At 47.6% G+C, this 20297-nt stretch overlaps 1 protein-coding gene across 1 annotated transcript in view; it reads right to left on the reverse strand.

Annotated features, from left to right (window-relative positions):
- Positions 1–294: 294 nt before the first annotated feature.
- The window catches only part of Pacs1 (phosphofurin acidic cluster sorting protein 1), a 62177-nt gene continuing 42174 nt past the window's right edge, over positions 295–20297 (reverse strand). Inside the window, exons 10-23 of the mRNA XM_033756858.1 lie at positions 15184–15264; positions 12864–12979; positions 12623–12758; positions 11497–11601; positions 10548–10654; positions 9769–9923; positions 9454–9564; positions 8864–8966; positions 8422–8464; positions 5380–5422; positions 5003–5138; positions 3303–3529; positions 1748–1867; positions 295–1640 (exon numbers count right to left, since the gene is read on the reverse strand). Coding sequence (XP_033612749.1) covers positions 1525–1640; positions 1748–1867; positions 3303–3529; positions 5003–5138; positions 5380–5422; positions 8422–8464; positions 8864–8966; positions 9454–9564; positions 9769–9923; positions 10548–10654; positions 11497–11601; positions 12623–12758; positions 12864–12979; positions 15184–15264 — 1599 coding nt within the window. The 3' untranslated portion in view covers positions 295–1524. The remainder of the gene's footprint in view (positions 1641–1747; positions 1868–3302; positions 3530–5002; positions 5139–5379; positions 5423–8421; positions 8465–8863; positions 8967–9453; positions 9565–9768; positions 9924–10547; positions 10655–11496; positions 11602–12622; positions 12759–12863; positions 12980–15183; positions 15265–20297) is intronic.

A 20297-nucleotide genomic window follows, 5' to 3' on the forward strand; every position in this document is an offset into this window, starting at 1 on the left:
TGTAGCCCAGGCTGGTCTTGAACTCACAGAGATCCTCCTGCCTCAGCCTCCCGAGTACAGGGATTGCAGGCGTGTGCCACCACACCTGGCAAAAAATGGGATTTTGATGTGGGAACATCATTCCTGTTTTTGACCTCTGCCTACCACATAAAGGGCAAGTATAATCTTCATGTCTCTGTTTCCATAATAGAGAAAATAGGATTTCACTTTTCCACCCACATTCCTACTTGATTCTGAATGGAGACGTGGCAGACAATTCTGGTAACACAGTGAAAGCTGCAGAAGCCCAGGAAGTTGGTAAGAAATCACCAGTTTATTGAATGAAAAATTCAACACATCCATCCTCCCTCCCACCTGCCTCCACTCTTGGGCCCAGGAGATGCCCTGGACAGTAGGGACAGCTGTGGGGAAGGGCTGGAGGGTCTTGGAAGGCATGGAGAATGGGAAGAATACTTTCAAACTAAAGTTCTGTGCCACAGCTTCCAGGGAGCAGTGAGAGGGTGAGGGAGAAGCTCTGGAGAAGCCAGTATGGAGGTGGGCCAGCTCTGCACCGTCCTAAGTCCTCAGCCCCTTTCAAGGATACTGTTGCTGATCAGGAGGCTGGGAGGAGCTAATCCATCCACAGAGAGCTGTGGGTGCTAAGGGGGCAGCAGGAAAGGGGAGACAAAGAACATAGGGAGACACATGGCTAGTGGCAGGAGGTCACAGATGTGCTGGGGATCTGCCTCCCACCTCTCCAGGCTAGGCAGAGCTGTGCTGATGGGAGACTGGGAGACAGAGGAACATTACCAAGAGGGGAGGAAGGACAGGACCTGTGCACAGGGAGAGTCACATGAACAACCAAAGGATACCGTGCAAAGAACCAAAGAAACACTCAGGACTCATGACATCTGTAGGGACCTGGGATGACAGGAAGTCATGCACGGGGGAGAATAGGAAGGCCCCACCATTCCAAAAACACACTTTGTCAGCTGGGTGCCCTCTTAGCCTCCACTGGGAAGCTGCAGAGCAGGCCGAGACCACTCCAGGTGTGGGAAGAGGGCCTGCTTCTGCCGACTATGGACAGGGTGAGTGGCACGTGGCAACAGGGCCTCAGAAAATGAGTCCAGTCATCAGGGTGGGGCTGGGGAGGGCTGGCACTCCCTCTGTGGACCAAGATTCCTGGTTTCCTATTTCTAGAAAAAGAACTGGTACCACAAGGGGAAGGAGGTGGACGGCTAGATTAAGGAAGCCCTGGAGGACTCAGTTCCAGGGACTATGGACATCAGAAGGCAGACAACCTGCTCTGGGCCTGAGGCAGGAGGGAGGAGAATGAAGGAGAGGGAGGAGGAAGGATAACAGGACTAGGCAGTGGGGTGGGGAGGGCAGCGTCCCCAGTGGCAGTGTCCTTCAGGACTGGGCATGTAAGAGGCAGGCTCCAGTGCCAGAAATGGGTACTGGGCCGGACCTGCTGGCCTCCCCCTGCCCGCAGGCGGTGAGGCTGGGTGGCAGTGCCAAGAGGGAGAGTGGCTGAGAGGCAGGGCCTCAGGTGGTCTTGCTGCCGCTGAAGAGTCCCACTGGAAAGTGCTTGACATGTGTGGGCCACTGGGCTGCCAGCTGAAAGAATTTGATGTCACTCCACTCAACACCATCGATGGACACTGGGAGCAACAGGGAAAGAAGAGGTGATGGGGCAGCTGAAGCCATCTCCCCACTCCCCATGGGGAGCACCACGCCCCTCCTGCATTCACCATCACTGTCACCACACCTCTCAACATGGTCTGCTGCTGCTTGGCGGAGCAGATGAGGCGGCTGATGCCCTCGATGACCTGGCTCTTGGAATCCACCTCCTTTTCCCGGGGTTTCTTGCTCAGGAAGATAGTGGGAACTACAAAGTCAGAAGGAACCACCCTTGTCTGTCACACCTTCTTGAGGTGGGGAGCAATTTGTAAAAAGCCTGCCCTTCTCCCCTGTGCTTTTTAGCTTTGGCCTGGGTCAGGGTTGGCAAGTTCTTACATAACCTGGGGAAAGATTTTGAGCTTCTTCCTCAGCCTCTCTAAATCTACATAGTGAGGACCTGGGGCCAGATGATCTCTGAAGTCTCTCCCAGCTAGAATGTTCCAAGCATCTCCAGGCAGGGCCTGCTTCCCTGGCTGGGATGAGCTGAGCCAAGTCTGAGGAAGAAATGCTGGGGTGGGGAGGTATGCACTAACCCTGCCCCGTGGATGTGAGAGTGCTCCTTGCAGACTCCTACTCCAGGAAGGAGGCAAGGGCAGGGAGGGCGCTGCTGAGCTGATGGTTCTCCAGCAAGTCCCTGTACTGCAGTCCATGGGTTTTGGCTGTGGGCCTGGCACAGCCCCTGCCCGAGCCCCTAGGGGACTCTGCAAATGGAAGGCTTGCTCAGGAAGCAGCACAGCTGTTCTATGAGTACCTGCAGGAGCAGGGTACAGGATCACACAGCTGTTCAGGTGTTTTCCGGGCTGCAGCTTCCAGCTGGCTAGAATGGTTGAAAGCTGTATAAGCAGCAGCCTGGATGTGAGGATCCCTGCCTCACTCTCCCCAAGCCAAGACCCAGGGCCACCCTCTACTCTTCCTCCATTACTATAAGCCACCCAATTGTCCAGAAGAACTGTATTCCCCTAATTCTTTTTTTTTTGGTACCAGGGACTGAACTCGGGTCCTTGCGCTTGTGAGGCAGGCAGCGGAACCATTGAGCTAAATCCCCAGCCCTGTATTCCCCCTAATTCTAAAGACAGCTAAGTCCTTCTGCTCATGAAACCTCTCTGGAGCAGTCTCTGGTGCTGGATATGAACACTCTGCTCTAGTCATGGTGGCCTTGAGACCGAGGCACAGAGACAGATTCCCTGATTGACAGTCTATTCCTGAGGGCAGCAGTCAGAAAGGCTCCTTCTCTAGCAGCGACTGCCTTGCCCCTAAGGTATTGCTTGCTCAGCAGCTGGGTTCTGAATTTCCTTCATTACAAAAGTCTTTGTAAACAGGGAGGGATGGAGGGATTGAAGGGAGGGCAAAGGAATGGAGGAAAAAAATAAGAACCAAGATATATTATGTAAAGGTACAAATTTCCAAATGATGAATGTCAGTATATTTTATACCTAAAATGTACCAATAAAATTCATTAAAAAACACAAAAAAAGCAATGGTCTTGCCCTTCAGGCAATGGTCTAGCTGGGCCCTGGGCTGATCATGAGGCCTATGAATTAGTACATGTGCTGCATCCAGAAGCAGATTCTGTGTCAGGCCCTGAGAGATGGCAGGGGAAGTCTGGTGATCCTTGGTCTCCTTTGGACTCAGATGGCACTTACCTTTCTTGTTCTTCTCTTTGGTGACTACAGTCATTGCCATGGTGCCAGAAAGCTGGGCTTCCCCACCATGGGGCAGGCGAGAAACCTGCACTGAGCGGAAGACGCTCTTGAGGGTATTTTTTGAGCTGGCGTCCCTCTTGTCGCCTTCCCTCCTCCGCTCCCCAGGGTGGCCTAGCCAGTAGTCGACCTGGAGGCCAATCACATCCCCATATGGACTATTGGGGCTCCTAGAGAAGGGGGACAGAAACAAGAGGTCAGCTTTGCCCTTGGTATCCAACTACATGGACCAGGTAGGAGGCCAGCAGGGGACTTGTTAGCCTAGGGAGCAGGAAGAGGGGAAGAAGGCAGCTGAGTGGCTCCAGTTCCCTCCAGTTACATAGGATCAGCCCATGTGGGGCTGGAGAATCAGGCTGCTCTGAGAACAAAGCTAGGAGGGGATAAAGACCCAAGTCATAGTAAGAGAACCAAACAAAAATGTCATACAGTGAGAGGCAGAGAAGGAAGCTTTTGGAAAAAGTGCACACACATACACATGCACACATGTGCATACCAACACACACCCAGTGAACAAAGCCAGGGCCACATGAGGCAGCAGGCAGGAGGGGCAACAGATAGGGGCAGAAGCACCACCCCACAGCTCCAAAGCAGCCTTGGGAGCTGAGGGACCTGACCTGAGCTTTCACTTATGTATGGCACTTTTAGGTGTGATAATTTTAACTAACAGGGGGAAAAGGGCTGATGTTTTCTTGAAAGGAGGCGTCAGACATAATAGGTACAAAGGCTATGAAAGTCATCTGACTTTTTCTTTCTGCCTTGTTTCCGAGGTTCCATTAAAAAAAAAAAAAGCCTAAATTGGATAGGGAAGGAGGTCGAGATAGGGATTGGTCCCAGGGCCATACAAATACAGGGTAGACAGAAATTTTTCACATGGGAGAGCCAACAGAAACAGGTTATTAGAAGCCTGGAACCATGGCTGTGTTCCTACACTCCCTGTTCCAGACCAATCAGGAGAAGACCATGTAGGTCAACAATGTGAAGAGGAAGGAAGAGTGAGGGACACAAACTGCAAGGATAATTCCAGGGCAGGTTTTCTTCCGGAGATATAACAGTCATTGGTGCTCTGGAAAAGCCACTGGTGCTACATGGAAAGGAAAGAGGCAAAGGTAGAAGAAAGTGACAAAAGATGCTGTCCTCTGTTCCTGACCATGGGCTCCTCTTTTCTGTCTGGAGTCCTTCCCTTACCCCAGGCCTGGTGCAAAAGCAGCTTCCTGCCCCTCCATCTAAACTTTAGATACCTACGATCCTAAGGACCCCGCCACCCCTGCCATAACTCCTTGCAATCTCAGGGGCAGAGGTCTGCTCTCTGCTGTATAGGTGCAGCCTGCATGCACACTGGAGTGGACAGAAGGTTCCCACTGCAGTCCCAGAAGACCTACAGCCAGATGAGCACAGCACTGAACAGCCTAGGGGGCCCTCTTGCCCACACTGTCCCATTCGACCTGCATCTCTTTGAGGCCAATGGGCAGCAAGTGTCCTCCCACTTCCACTGTTCAGTGATTTGGCTTCCTGGTGACCAGCCTCTGCATTCTCACCCAGTGTGACTTTTTAAGGCCAGTATGCTGTGCCAGGAAAGTGAGTCAGGTTGCTGGACCCTGCTGGGTGGACATGGCAGGATGGACAGATATGGACAAGAGCCTTACCCCATGATGGCAAGGGTACTGCTCATGGACGGGGAGGAGGGTGGGGTGGCTGTGGCATCTCGGCTTAGGCCAGAACTGGAGGGTGGTGATGTAGAGGGCACGGTAAGGCTGACCACAGGTGAATCGTCCCCATCGCCTGTCAGGAGAACAAACACAGTTGGCCAGAGGCAGTCATCCTTGGTCTGTTGGTGGCAGGGAGCCAGGTTCTTTCCTGCGGGGCCCCAAGCTTCTCTTTCTCCTCCCCACACACCCAGGGTGAGGCCCACGTCTTCCTACTCAAGTTACTCCCCAGCACAGCAAAGCCTTCAGCCAGTTGGTCCAGGGAAAAACCAGAAGGTACCACCCTCACTGTGGAGAAGCAAAGGAACCTGGCGCACCTGTAGTGGAAGGTGAGTCTTCAACCAGGCCTACCTTCACCACCTGCAGGAAGGAAAGACAAGTTAGGTCCTCTATCAAGAAGGTGAGCAGATCCAACTGGAAACAGATGGCCAGCAACACAACCTTTACCATATGACATTTCTTTTTTTTGAGACAGGGTCTCATTATGTAGTTCAGGCTGGCCTTGAACTCTCTTTGTAGCCAAAGCTGGCCTTGAACTTCCTGCCTCAACTTCCTGAGTGCTGGGATTACAGTCATGGATCATTACACCTGGCTTACCACATGACATTTTATTGAAGGCTCTTAGAATCTTCATGTATCTGGAGAAGACAAGGGGTTAACAGACAGGGAAATAAAAAACCCTAGTCCAGGGGCTAGGGTGCAGCTCAGTGGTAGAGAGTACATGCCTGACCTGCATGAGGCCCTGGGTTCCATGATCAGCACCAAAAAAAAAAAAAAAAAAAAAAAAAAAAAAAAAAAAAAAAAAAAAAAAAAAAAAAAAAAAAAAAAAGCCCAGTCTGAAGAATAAGGTGGGCCTATGACAGTTGGTGGTTCTTCTCTGGGGATAAGGGCAAAGCCCACCTTGAAGGCAGGAACCATGTCAGCGTCCTGATCTCATCTCTCCTGTGATCTTGTGGCTGGGGGGCTAGGAAGCAGAATCCATCTGTCACAATCGTGTGTTTTATGGGTGGCCACGCTCAGTGCAGTCAAGTAAATCCTGAATGAGTGGCTGAAGGTGCTGCTGACATAAGCCTTTCCCTTTCTGCCTTCCTGGAATCAGAAATATCCGTGATAGACACCTCAGGAATTTCATATTCCCCATAGAGAATTCTAGAAACAATAAAGGAGCTCTTCAGTAGCCAGAAAAAAAAATGCAGCTAGAAATAGACTTGGTCTAAGTCCCCTGTGGTTGGAATGGCAGGTAGGTCTCGTGCCCAGGTGCATGGGTCAGCCCTGGGCAGAGGAGCTGCTGGGCTTGGGGCTGCTAGAGCAGAAACCATTAGGTGATCACCTGCAGGCTGCCTAGAGCACTGATGCCATTCAGACCAGAGGAGTAAATCAGTACTCTGGGCTTCCTGGATGCAGCTGCCCTCTGCCCTCACTGTCCCATTAGTGAGGCCACTAGCTCCTTTAGCTTTAAAAAAATTTTGCTTGTAATCCCAGCACTCAGGAGGCTGAGGCAGGAGGATCGCTGTGAGTTCGAGACCAGCCTGGGCTACATAGTGAGTTCCAGGTCAGTCTCAATTACATAGTGCGACCCTGTTTGCTGAGGCTCAAACCCCAGAGCCTTACACATATTACGAAAATGCACTAGCACTGAGCTGTACCCCTTAAGGCATTTAAAAGTTTTTCATTTCTTGCTTGACTATGAGATCAGAGGGAGCAGCACCCCCCACTTTCATGAAGGCATGAGTCAAAAAGCCAGTGTAGAGCTGGGCTCAGAGGTACATGTCTCTATTTCCAGCTTCTTGGGAGGCTGAGTCCAGAATATCTCAAGTTCAAGGCCCGCCTTGGCAACTTAGCAAGATTTGTCTCAAAATAAAAAAAGGGGTGTGTGTGTATATGCCGGGATGTAATTCAGTAGTAGAGCATTTACCTACCATGCATAAGCACATGGGTTCAATCTCCCATACCACAAAATAAAGCAAAAACAAAACAAAAGCTACCAGCCTAGGCAATGGCGAAGGTCCTGGGGCCTGTGATGTGGCTGTAGAAGCTGATACAAGACTAAGCAGGCAGAGACTGCATTGCCAGATAGGAAACCAGGCGAGGCCCGAGGAGGGGTGCTCATTTCCCCAGCTAAGACTACTCAGGTCACCCATAGTTTGGATGTTTAGCAATCAAGGATAGTGGATAGCTAAGCTGCCCCACCTCTTACTGCCTCTCCCCCTCTAAAAGCTATGAGGGATCTTCAAGGAGATTACAGAAAGAGATACAAGCTCTTACAAGAGAATTACAGAATGTCTTGTTAAGTGGGCGTGCAAATTTTTGGTTCTCTGGGGGATGCTCAGTCTTCTCTGGGCAGCTGTCTAGGTTATCTGTGCCTTAGGTCCAGCTGCTGCCAAGTGAATAGATCAAAGGTTGGTGTCCCTGACACCAAAGATATCCAAGAGATTTTTTTCTTTATTTCAAGATTTACTAATAGAGGGCTGGGGATTTAGCTCAGCGGTGCCACTTGCCTGCCCAGCAAGTGCAACATCCTAATTTTGATTCTCCTTGGTACCGGGGGAAAAAAAAAGTTCCCCATAGAGACTTTTCCTTGACTAAGCAGATGGGAAGTGCCCCTTACTTTCAGTGGGATCTAACCCTGAAGGCAAATATCTGATTCTTCTCAGGCATGGTGATACATGTCTGTAATCCCATCTATTAGGGAGACTGAGGCAGGATTGAAAGTTCAAGGCCAGGCTAGGCAACTTAGTGAGACCCTGTCTCAAAATAAAAGAGCTGGGGATGTAGCTCAGTGGTAGAGTATTTGCCTAGCATATGTGAGGCCCTGAGTTTGAGCCCCAGCACCGAAAAACAAAAAAAATATTTTCAAACCTCTCCCCAGAATATCATGATTTACTATTTCTGAGGCCACTTCCTCTTCCCTAGAAGCCACTCTCTGGCATCATTCCAGAGGTCCACAAGCTCCAAGTTCAAGGCCTGGTGCAATAAACAGGACACGCCAGTGACAAGTCCGTGGGATAGTTAATAATTCAGGAAAGGAGGATCCTAAAAGGCATAGCCTAATATGTGTCTGGGTCCAAGGCTTCTCCACCTTAATACTAGTGACCTTTGAGGACTCGTTTTCCAGTGTGAGGCATCATGTACACTGCAGGGTGTCCAGTAGCATCCCTGACCTCTATCCACTAGATGTTAGGAGTATCACAGCCTAGCTGTGATAACCAGAAATGTCTCCAGACATTGCCAGATTGCCCCTATGGGCAGGAGCTTTCTTCAAAGAACAATTCTTCTAGATGAATCTTATTTTTTGTGTGTATTAGAGAAGGCAGGAAGGACAGAAGGGTGGAGACATGAAGAGGGGTGTCAGTACTCACGCCAATGAAGGGAATGAACTTCTGATAGGAGTCTTCATCAGGGCTGTTGGGAGACAGGAGAGCTTTGCGGTTATCAGGTTTTATTGAGCAGAACAATGGGGAAATAGTCTGTCCATGTTTCACCATGGCTCAGAGGAGTCCAGAGCACTGTTACAACTTCCTGTCACATCTCAAGGTGGCAGGAGAGCATGCTTCTTATAATTATCATCTGGACAGGCTTCCTGGGTACTGAGGGTAACTCCAGCTCATACAGGTGAGGAGGCTGAGGGCCAAGAAGGGAGTAAGGGAGTGTCTAGATGGAAAGGGGGAAAAGAAACATGTATCTTTTCGGGTTCCAATGACAGGAAATGGGGTGTGGAGAAAAATGTGGAAAATGGAAGAACTCAAGATTTCCCTAACTCACCTGACCTGTTTTTCAGAAACCCTCCAGAGGCAGACTTACAACTTATGCCGGCAGGTCAACATGGCTTCGGCCACAGGCAGCTGGTGTGTTGCAGATGCCCCACTGACATACTGCATCACACGGCCCACCACATCCAGTTGCTCTGCAGAAAAGTCAGGAGAGGAATACCTGCTCAGCTCAGCAGGGAAACCTGCAACCTCTAGGAGAGAGCCCTTCCAGAGACCCAGGCAGTGGCCTGTGGAGCTGAGGTGGAGAAAGACCTCTGAGAGTCCCTCAGTTGTGAACTGGAGGAACCATGAACCAAAGGATGCTCAAGAACACTCAGTTTCTTACATTTCATCTCTACAGGACAGCTGACCCCCTCTTCTGGCAGGGCAGGGCTCTTACTTCTAGATGAATAGGAGCAGAGCTGACAGCGGGAGGAAGAGTGTCCCAAAGGGAAAGGCTATACAGGTTGGGATAACACTTTATAAACACCCACAGGGAAAGTGAACAGGCCCTGGATCAGGAAGGTGAGTGCCACAGGGAGAAGAGGTGTGATCCTACACTCCCGCCCTCCTTTAGCTGAGCTAGCTTTCCTGAACTAAGTGCCTCTTTCTGGATGGAGGCTTCTTCACCAGGACCATTACCTGACACTGGAGGCTCCGAGCGACTGAATAGGTCTCTCCAGCCAGAGTCAAGGAAGGTACTGCTATATCTACTGTCGACTGAGCCCAGGTATTTGGCCACAGGGTGAGAACCTGGAAGACAGAAAGCCAGAGAAGGGGGATGGGTTAGTGAATGGGACAGTGGGAGCAGTTGTCCCCAACCATTGTCCTGGCCTTTGGTCTTCCAGACAGTCTCATCCTAGGACCACCCCCCATCCTGAGGCAGGAGCTGGATTTGCCTGGAGAAGCAGGCATCTGACACACCCTCCTGAATACTACCCAACTTTATGAATTTACCGAGGGGAATGATGAGGAAGCGCATGTAGCCCAGCCAATCAGAGGTCTTGTTGGCCAAGGACTTGACAAAGAACCGGAGGATGGAACTCAGGTAACTCTGGCCTCCCACAGCTGCCACTTTGACTGGTCTTGGCATAGAGGAGTTGCAGTTGCAGCTGGGGAGAAAGAGGATCTTCATACACTACACTTGGGGCTTACTAGGATCCTGCTTAGGGCAGCCCCAACCTCTGACTTCACAGCATCTCAGCAAGCCATATCAGAAAGGCAAACTGATGAACAAAGCAATACAGAGATGCAAGAAACCACGGCACCATTCAAGAGGGCAAATGGTTGCCCATGAAGAAAACAGGAGTGGAGGCTAATAGGAATGAGCTGGCAGTGCTGCCTGTGGAGGGTCTGGTTTAGACATCTAGAATCCTTTCATTATGTCACGTGGGAGAGGACTCCAACACCTTCCTAAGAAGGCTCTGGAGAGGGAAAGCACCGATTCCCAACTGTCAAGCAGCACATTATAGCTACAGGATGGAATTCTCTCTTCTTCATCACGGGCTTAGGAAAAAGATGAGGCAAGTCAAGATGCTGCAGGTATCTGGGTAGGTAGATGGGCTCAGAGCTGGTATTCTAGCAGGCCTGGTGTTCTGTCTCTAACTATATACCCTGAACTGCAGCTTCTTGATCTGACAAGAGGAGGAGGCCCTGCTGCTTCTTGGAAGTCAGGGTGGGAGAACGAGGCAGAGGGTACTCCAAAAAGGCAGGAGAGGGTAAGCTGGAGCCCTTACTAGCGCTGAATCCGGGTGAGCAGAGCAGATAGCACGGCCTGAACCTCCACAGTGGAACAGGTGCACACAACAGGCTTCCGCTGGTCCTGGAGCAGCTCCGCCACATACTGGTGGGAAGCAAAGGGGCAGGGACACAGGTGAGGCTTCACATCTCTTTACAGGCACTAAGAAGGTAGGCAAAGCCCTGGCCAAGCTTAGGAGCCCTGTCCTCTGTGGTTTTGGCCAAAGGTGGTTACAGTTCTTGGCTGTCCTTAAGGATAGGATGTGGTAGCCCTGAGGGAGATACTCTGACTGTGGGAGCGAGGGAGACCTTGGAGGGCATCAGATGTAGCTTACACTCCAGACATCTCTGGCACCTTGTCTCACAGAATAGACAGTGGTGAGGGAGTAGTGCTGACTGCTCTGCTCCTGCCGAACAGCTTTCATGGAAGCTAGGCACAGCCTTAGCATGGGACAGCACTCAATGCTTCTTTTCCTTTTTACTTCTTTCTGTCTTTCTTTTGAGACAGGTTCTCCCTATGTAGTTCAGCCTGGCCTTAAATTCCCTATATAGCCTAGTCTGGATTGGAACTCTCAGCAATCCTCCTGCCTCAGCTTCCCAAGTGCTGGGATTACAAGTGTGCATCATCACACCCAGCAGCACTCAGTGCTCCTCTAAGTACCTCCACTGTACATGCTACCTGGTACACACAGTGCACTGGGAAGCTGGCCACAAGAAATGCTGGTTTTTCTCTTTTTATAGATGAGGAAGCTGAGATACATAACAGACAAACCACTACATAACACATGGGTTGGGCAAAGGTAGAGGCAGAATTAGAGCCTAGAGCTCTGGGTGGGTTCTGGAGGATGAGGTCTGAGAGATGGGGTCACTGTCTGACTTCATATTCTGTTTTGGGTAGCACACCCTGAGTACAGACTGACCCCCACTGGGGTCTCCTCTATACTTTACCTGGCCCTGCCAGTCAGTGGTGTTCACCAGGATGACATTTTCTGGGAGGGCTGCATCAGACACAAGGATCTGATTCAGCTGGTCATACACCACCTTTCTTGGAATCTGTAAGGACAACTGTGTTAGGCACTGTCAGGGAGGGACGGCTGGTGGCAGGTATGGGAGAATTCCCAGCACAGGGACATTCAGAGAGCGTAGACACTAGCGATCTGTGAAGGGACAGTCTCCCACTGGCCAGACCAAATGGAGGGGGAGGAACAAGCAGAGTTCTTGGACACACACTGCCAAGTCAGGTATGACACCACAGTAGTCCTGTGGCAGGACTGCAAGGCTAGAGACACAGTGGAGGATGGCAGGAGTGGAGGAGTGAGAGCAGTAAGCAGGCACTGGGAGAACAACAATGAGGGCAGCGGGGAGAGAAATAATGAGAGCGGCAGTAGGCACAAAGGTATTTCAGGAACAGTGATTAACCAGAAGGACAATACCTCACCCCAGGTACTGTGCTATTCCAGTCTCAGGTTCATTTGCAGCTATGTAATAATGTCAAACTCAGGACGCCATGCTGACATAAACCCTCTACGACATGTGTGGGGGAACAAACAGATTGGCTGCTTAATGCTAGGAAGACAGCCATAGCTCGAGGTATGCCGGCTGAGGGGATTCCTCCCCATGCTCTGATGCCACTGCTTCACATAGAGAACATGCTCCTCGAGATCCTGTTTCTTCTCACTTCTCTAACCTGCTTGCTCTTAGACTTGGAAGGGCCCTAAGAGTAGGATGGAATGATCCTCGCAGTCCATGGCAGAGGGGCCAAGGCAGCATTTCTGCTCCAAACTCTGCTCTCTGCCAGTGAACACAAAGTCCAGTTCCACACTAGCAGTGAAGTTCTCTAATTTGAATCTTTCCCTGGACTTTTTTTTTGGTACTGGGGACTGAACTTAGGACCTTGTGCTTGCGAGGTAGGTGCAGTGCCACTGAGCTAATTCCCTGGCCCTCATTGGACTTTTTATGTACAACATGTCAAGTATTCCTCCTTTCCTCTCCACTTAGCTGTCCAAGGATGACTAGAGATTGAAATTCAGACAATCTCAGAGGGCCTTGGTCTTGCCAGGGCACTCACATGTACCTGTGTGCTGTGGCCCAGGTCAGGTGAGCGTTCACTGTCGGAGCTGTTGGTCCTCTCACTCAGGGGCTTGGAGAGCTGCCGCTCTTTCAGGGGTGTGCTCCTCTTTTGCCGGGGTGTGTGAGTCCCTTCCACTTTGCTGACCAGGCAGGGAGAGAAGGGATTAAACTGACCTTCCAACCCCAAGGCCGTGTGAGCCTGGAGCAGGTGCTAAGTAGGGTATCTTCCTACCAGTCTGGTGTACCTGGGGGAGGCAGAGCCCTGCAGATCTGTTTTGCTGGTCTTCATGGGAGTTTTGACTTTTTCAGGCACAATCAGACTTGTGCTCACATCTCCAAACATATCCTGGTCAGTGATTTCCTGCCATGGAGAAAGGGAAGCAGAGATTATTTTCCACTCAGTGACCATGGGGAGCCTTCACAGAGCCCTGCCAGGGCCCATCACCACACTATGGAAGGCTATGTTTGCTCTCTTCCGCCCCACCCCATCTTCTGAGTTCAGGCTTTTGCCTTTCCTAGATCACTTTCAACAGTCTTCATGAGCCTCACCTCTCCCTCCTTACATTGTTCTGCCTGCTCACTCCAGGCTGTCTTCCTAAAGCAAAAGGTCATATCAGGAAACTATACAAGTAGCACAAAGAGCTCCATATTGCTTCAGTGGGACTTTGAAGTCTTTCCTAACCTGGTTCCAGTCCATCTTTCTAAGTTAATCCCCTGAAGGTTCCCTGGAACCACCATTTCCTTAAGGCCTTCCCTTGACTCTGCTCCCCACATGTGCCATGTATCTGTTCATTTTTCTGCTCTGCCCAACTTCTTTTTTGGGGGTACTGGAGATTGAACTCAGGACCATGTACTTGCAAGGCAGGTGCGGTGCCACTGAGCTAAATCCCTGGCCCTGCCCAACCTTTATATTTTAAAAATGTTTACTAGAAATAACTTCCATGAAGTAAAGTGCTCAAATGTAAAATATGGACTTGATTTTTGAGACAGGGTGTCACTATACACTCAAAGCTAGCTTCTAACCTGCTGATCCCCCTACCTTGGGCTGAGAATGGAACCTAGAAGCTCACATATGCTAGGCAACCACTGAGCAATACCCTCTGAACTTTAATTTTTATAAAAGTACAGTGTCAGTGATCACTAACAAGACCAAGATGAACATTCCAGTACACCTGAAGGGTCCCACATTCCTTTTCCCACTCCCATAGGTAACAAGTATCTTCACCTCTGCCATTATAGATTAATTTTACCAATTTGTGAATTTCATAAATGGGATCCCATGGCATATACTTTTGGTGCCTTGCTTTCTTTCCTTAAAACTAAGATTTAGTCAATCATTGGGGAGTTTTAATCAGGAAATGATGTAATTGTAATTTCATTTGAAAAGATCACTTTACAGTAAATCCTCAGCTTATGAATAAATTCCAAGGGCCAGGGATTTAGCTTAGTGGTTCCACCACATCCTTTGCAAGCGCAAGGTCCTAAGTTCGATCCCTGGTTAAAAAAGAAAAAAAATAAGTTCCATCATTCTGGGAGAATTTTATGTAAGTCCGATTTTGTTTCTAAGCCAGATTCTTTTGTAAGCTGACAAAGTGAGTCTTATACAGTAGTGTCACATGCAGTATAGACTGCAATGAAGCAATAGTGGGAGTTGGGTTATTCAGACTACTGATGAGCTATAAGTATAGGTTGGTATAGTACATTTTAAATTAATCTTGAATCAAGCCTACTGTTTTAAACATACACAAGATGTGCAATGTGATATTATTTACTATAGGAAAGGAAAGCTTGAAATAACTTTTTCTTGGATTCTGTTCAAACACCAGAAGGTCTTGCCATGAGGCTCATACACAACACATGCCCAGATGGCTTTCTATAAAGTCCCCTGCTCCCTCCCATCCAGTGCCCAGTCTCCTGTCCCTACACGGTATCCTAAGAGGTCAGCTCAGGCAACCTCTCCCTGTCTGTACCCCCTTGTACCTCCCTGGGCCCCAGGTGTGCAAAGATGGCTTCCTCTGGATAGGGGGCCAAGGGGGCAGCGGCCACTGCTCAGCCACCTTTGCATCTGTGCTCAGCATCAGCAGGTACACAGTACACATGTATGCGATGCACTGTTCGATTCAAGCGGGCATCCCAGGAATTTAACTCCACTTCACCAGGGCTTTGGCAGGAAGGAGCTGACTGGCACCACACAGAGGTTCAGTGTTGTGGGCTGCTTGGCCACTGACAGCAACATCCCAGCGGGAGGAGATGGCTTCTCAGGGAAAACACTGGTCATCAACTTTCAGAAGTAAACAATGCCAGTGGGAAATTATCTAAGCCAGCATTTGATTAGCTTTAATAACAGGGTAGAATGGGAACATTTCTGGGTTATTAATTTGGGGAATAACCTGGTCTATAGGGTAGGTACTATTCTATGGATAAGAATTAAGGAGAAAGAGAACACAGGATATGTATAAGCCCACAGATTTAGGCCAAATTTCCAGCATAGTCCTGAGGGTGTTTTTACCTTTATTTTGAAAGTTTATCTGAAATGGATGCAACGGAAAACTGAACCATACATACCAGAGTGTCTGTTTCAGTCAAACTGTCATCTTGATTTTTAATCCAAGTAGATTTGACTTTTTCCAGTGCGGCCAATTCCATCTGCAAAAATTTTAACTATTAGTTATCTCTGATTCAAATAGCCATCACTAACTTGTTTTACTAGGTCCTTAAGAATCTTAAAATACTTTTACTTAATTTTTAACCTCATAAAATCTTTAGTTTTCATCTTACTAAGAGGTATATTTTTATGAGAACAGAGGAGTCATTTAAAAAAAAAATCATTAAATCAGTGTCGCAGAGAGACGTGGAACCGAGATTTTGACTCCCACCAGATGTCAGTAAGGAATAAAGGCATAAAGTTAGACGGCTTTACTGTGGCATACACATAATCTTTGGCCTCAGACTCAGTGAACATTCTTGCCTGAAAGGGACATATGGGTGCCTCTGGTTGTCCAAACTCAGGTCTTTAATTTTGAGACTGAAGACATCCATGGTAACCAAATGCTTTCTGCCTGGTAGGAACATCCAAAAAACTATACAAAAAGGCCGGACATGGTGGCACACGCCTATAATCCCAGCACTCAGGAGGCTGAGGCAGGAGGATCACTGTGAGTTTGAGACCAACCTGGGCTACATAGTGGGTTCCAGTTCAGTCTCAACTACATAGTGAGACCCTGTCTCAAAAAAATCAAAACAAAACAAAAACAGAAAACCCTACAATATAATATACCAAGCAAAAAGATGTCCAGTGTGAAGCCACTTTGGTGTAAATTAATTCTCCAACTGTTGGGGCAGGGATGTAGCTCAGCAGTGCACTGCCTGTGTGGCAAGCATGAGGCCCTGAGTTTGATTCCTGGTACAAAAAAAAAAAAAAAACCAAAATGAAAAAAACTCCAATTGTCCCCAAATTTTATTAGCATTTCTTATAAATATTAAAAGTTTATTTTTGGCTAGTGGTATAGCTCAGTGGTAGAGTCTTGTCTAGCATGTGCAAGACCTTGGGTTCAATCCCCAGTACTATATAAAAGTTTACTTTATAGATACATAACCACATTTTTTAATACTTCTTCTAGGTGTGCAGAAACCAATGTCATGATGTGTGTGTGGGCTGAGGGTCTTGGATGTCAGAAAGGCATTGGCCTCAGTGAATCTCTTTTATTTCAGGGAAAGAGGGGGTCAGAAAATATAAAGGCTATCCCAATTTCTTAAAGTCTCTTCTCTGAGTAAATTATATAAAACTGGGAGCATCAGGTTAGTAAGTTCTGGGAGAGGTGGTCAGGGGCAATGTAATGAACAAGGACCACAAAGGCATCTCAGTGGGGAAGTCCTGTTTCCTGCTCTAAATCTGGATTCTCTACCTTGGCCCAATTACAGTGGGGCTGGTTCGTTCTCTGCAGGGGCAGCTGTCCTGCGCACTGTGAGATGTTTAGTAGCCTCTACTCATTAGCTGCCAGTAGCCGTCCTCCACACCAATGACAATCAAAAATGCCTCCAATTATTGGAAAATGTTCCCTGGGAGATAAAAGCATCCCCAGTGGAGAACTACTGCCCAAAGCCATCTCCAAGATGAATCCAACAAACTTGAGCCACACTTGGTGGCCCAGGACTTGTGCGGTGGCTCACAGCCATGTAGAATAGGTTGCCTCAGGATTGCACTGCTGGTTCATTCACACACTGTCTGACTGATCGACATTAATAACTGAGTTTAGAATCCCAGAAAACCCCTGCTCAAGCCTAGGAGTGATGATCCCATTCATTTTTGGATCTTAGCATGAAATGGGGTGATAAAGGAGTCCCACTGGGTGGTTATAAAGAACATTCTTGTCGTCAAGCTCTGTGACATCCACAGCATTTTTTCCATAGCAAAGTGGCAATATTTGATAAGAACTGCCCTTCCACAAGCCTTGTTTTGTTTTGGTACCAGGAAATGAACTCAGGACCTTGCACTTGCCAGGCAGGAGCAAGTGCCACTAAGCTATATCCTCAGCCTTAGTAAGGTATAAGTGACAAATAAAAATTATAACAAACACAGCTTCTTCTAGCTTCTGTTTCTATAAATTTGAAGGGCTTTTCTCACCCAGGACTCTGGAGCTCTGACAGCACCCCCATTATATCTGCCTGTGTGGCACTGGAGGTGCCTCCTGGTAGTCTGTAGCATGTGCCCATGGGCAATGGTAGCTACTAAGCAGTGTGGATACAAGAGGGGGGGAGGGAGAGAGAGAGAAGGGAAGGAAAGGGAGAGAAAAAAGAGAAGGAGACGGAGAGGGAGAGAAAAAGACAGAAGGAGAGGAAGAGAAAAAGAGAGAGGAGAGAGAAACATTAGTCTTTAACACCTTTATTGACAGTGCTATGGAAATAGCAACTTCTAGCCGCAGATGACCTTGGCTGAAAGTCTACATCACAGGCAGCCTCCTGAAGCACTGTTGGGGCCTACTGTTATCAGTTAGGAGAACCAAATTATGCTGTTGTGCTTACTGTTCCAGTGTTCAGAAAATTCAACAACTACAATAATTTGTATCAGTAGAAATTCCTTCTAGTTCCAGTGATAAAATGAATCCTCTGATAATTTGGAAAACAACAACAACAACAACAACAACAACAACAACAACAACAACAACAAACTAAGATTAAGAAAAATACATAGGGCAGTGTGTGCCTGCCTGGCAAGTGTAAGGTCCTGAGTTCAATTCCTGATACTGAAAAAAGAAAAAGGAAAAAAAAAAAATACATAAACAGAGCCGGAGATGTAGCTTAGTGGTACAGCACTGGCTTAGTATGCACAAGGCCCAGGGGTTTGATACCCCTGCACTAGGGGAAAGAAAAGAAAGAAAATTTCTGATGTTCAGCAACAGGGACAAGAGGCCATCAAAGTGAGGCAATAGGTATACAGTCCCTAAATATGTATGATTGCATGTTTTCCCTGATCCACCAGGAAGTTCTCTATGTAAGGGCACAATCTTATTCTGTTGTTCCCAAAGCTTCTTTTTACCGAAAGATTCCACAATTCCACACCCACGTCAAGACATATGGGGGCCTTCAAAATAGAAATCCTAGCAGAGAAGCAAAATGCAAGTCTAAGGTCTGGCTAAGAGAAACAGAATTTGAAGTGCTCATGTAAAAGACATCTACAGTCTATCAATTTTAGGAGTCCAAGCCCAAAATGGCTCCAAGGAATTATTACTAAAGCAACAGCAGTTCATACTTACTGCAGGTCCCATGCAGCAGAAAAATCAATGAGCACAGCAAACACCCCACCACAGTCTGACCAGCATGATATTATGGCATCTCCACATGGCCTTGAGGCATGTACTTTTTACATGGGTTGTAGATGAAGAAGTAAAGGCCTGGGAACCTGCCCAAGATCAGTCAGTGGAATGAGGGGAGTCAAGATTCAAACTCAGAAGTTCTACCCTCCACAGATGTAGTTTTTTCCTGAATAGGTGCCTTAGGCCATCATATTATATAGACTGATCCTCTATTGACTTTTTGTTTTGTTTTTGCTATATAACCCAAACCAAGCTTGAACTTGCTAGGTAGCCCAGGCTGGCCTTGAACTCACAATCATCTTGCCTCAGATTCCTGAGTGCTGGGATTACGGGCATGTGCCACCATGCCCAATTTCCATTGACATTTAAAAAAATTAATTTTATTGGTACATTTAAGGTATACAATACAATGACATTCATCATTGGAAATCTGCACCTTTAATAATCTATCTTGGTCCTTTTTTTTTTGGTACCAGGGATCGAACTCGGTCCTTGCACTTGCAAGGCAGGCAGTGGAACCACTAAGCTAAATACCCAGCCCTCCATCTTGGTTCTTATTTTTTCCCCCATTCCCCTACCCTTCCTTCAACCCCTCCATCCCTCCCTATCTACAAAGACTTTGTTTCCACTTTTTCATTTTCTATTAATTCCATTCCCTTTCTTTTCCCCTACCCCTCCCATTTCCCCTTCCCTTTGTCCCTTTTCTTCCTATTTCACATTATCTATTATACATTTTGATCCTTATTTACACTTTCAGTTTCTCACACCAGAGAAACTATTCAGTATTTACATGTGTGTCCTATTTAGTTCACTTAAAGAGTATCACCTCACTGTGCATTCACTTAGCTATATATGTCTCTAATTTCTCATTTTTATGGCTGAGTAGTACTCCATTTAAAAATCACATTTTCTTTATGCAGTCTCCAGTTGATGGGCAATTGCGCTGCTTCCAAGTTTTAGCTATTATAAATTGTGCTGCTATGAACATGGGTGCACATATATCACTATGGTATGATTTTTTTTAATTCTTTGGGGAAGACACCCAGCTGGGGAATAGCTGGGTCAAATGGAACTTCCAATCCTAGTTTTTTGAGGTATCTCTACTGATTTCTATGGTGGTTGCACCAGTCTACACTCCCACCAGCAATGGAGCAGGTTTCCTCTTTCCCCAGCCCCACCAGCGTTTATTATTGGTTGATTTCATGATAACAGAGCCATTCTTTGTGGGGTGAGGTGAACATAAGATCGCGAGTTTGATCCCCAGTACCAAAAAAAAAAAGGGTCTGATTTTTTAAAAGTTCTCTATATATTCTAGATAGTAGACCTTTGTCTGAGGAGCAGCTGGTGAATTTTATTTATTTATTTTTTTTGAGACAGGGTCTCTGTGTAGCTTAGGCTGACTTTGAGCTTGCTATGTAGCGCAAGCTGGCCTAGAACTTGCAATTCTCCTGCCTCAGCTTCTCCAGTGCTGAGATCATAGGTGTCTGCAACACAATCTCTGATTGTGTTTTGTGCTAACTGGGCTTCTATGCTGACACCTTACAAATAAAGCACCTGAGGCTTTGAATGTCAAGGTATAATCCCAGTAACCTGGGAGGCTGAGGCAAAAGGATCACAAGCTTGAGCCCACCCTAAGCAACTCAGCAATTTTACTATTCTTTTCTTTTCTTTTTTTTTTTTTGTGGTACCAGGGATCGAACTCCGGTCCTTGCGCTTGCGAGGCAGGCCACCGAACCACTGAGCTAAATCCCCGGCCCCCTCAGCAATTTTAAAAGACTAAAATAGGGCTGGGGATGTAGTTCAGTTTAAAGAGTCTGGGATCAATTTCCTATACAAAAAAAAAAAAAAAAAAAAAAGGGGTTTTTT

The sequence above is a fragment of the Fukomys damarensis genome, unplaced genomic scaffold (genome assembly GCF_012274545.1).
Source record: "Fukomys damarensis isolate Sample0158 unplaced genomic scaffold, DMR_v1.0_HiC HiC_scaffold_27, whole genome shotgun sequence".
NCBI classification, from domain to species: Eukaryota; Metazoa; Chordata; class Mammalia; order Rodentia; family Bathyergidae; genus Fukomys; species Fukomys damarensis.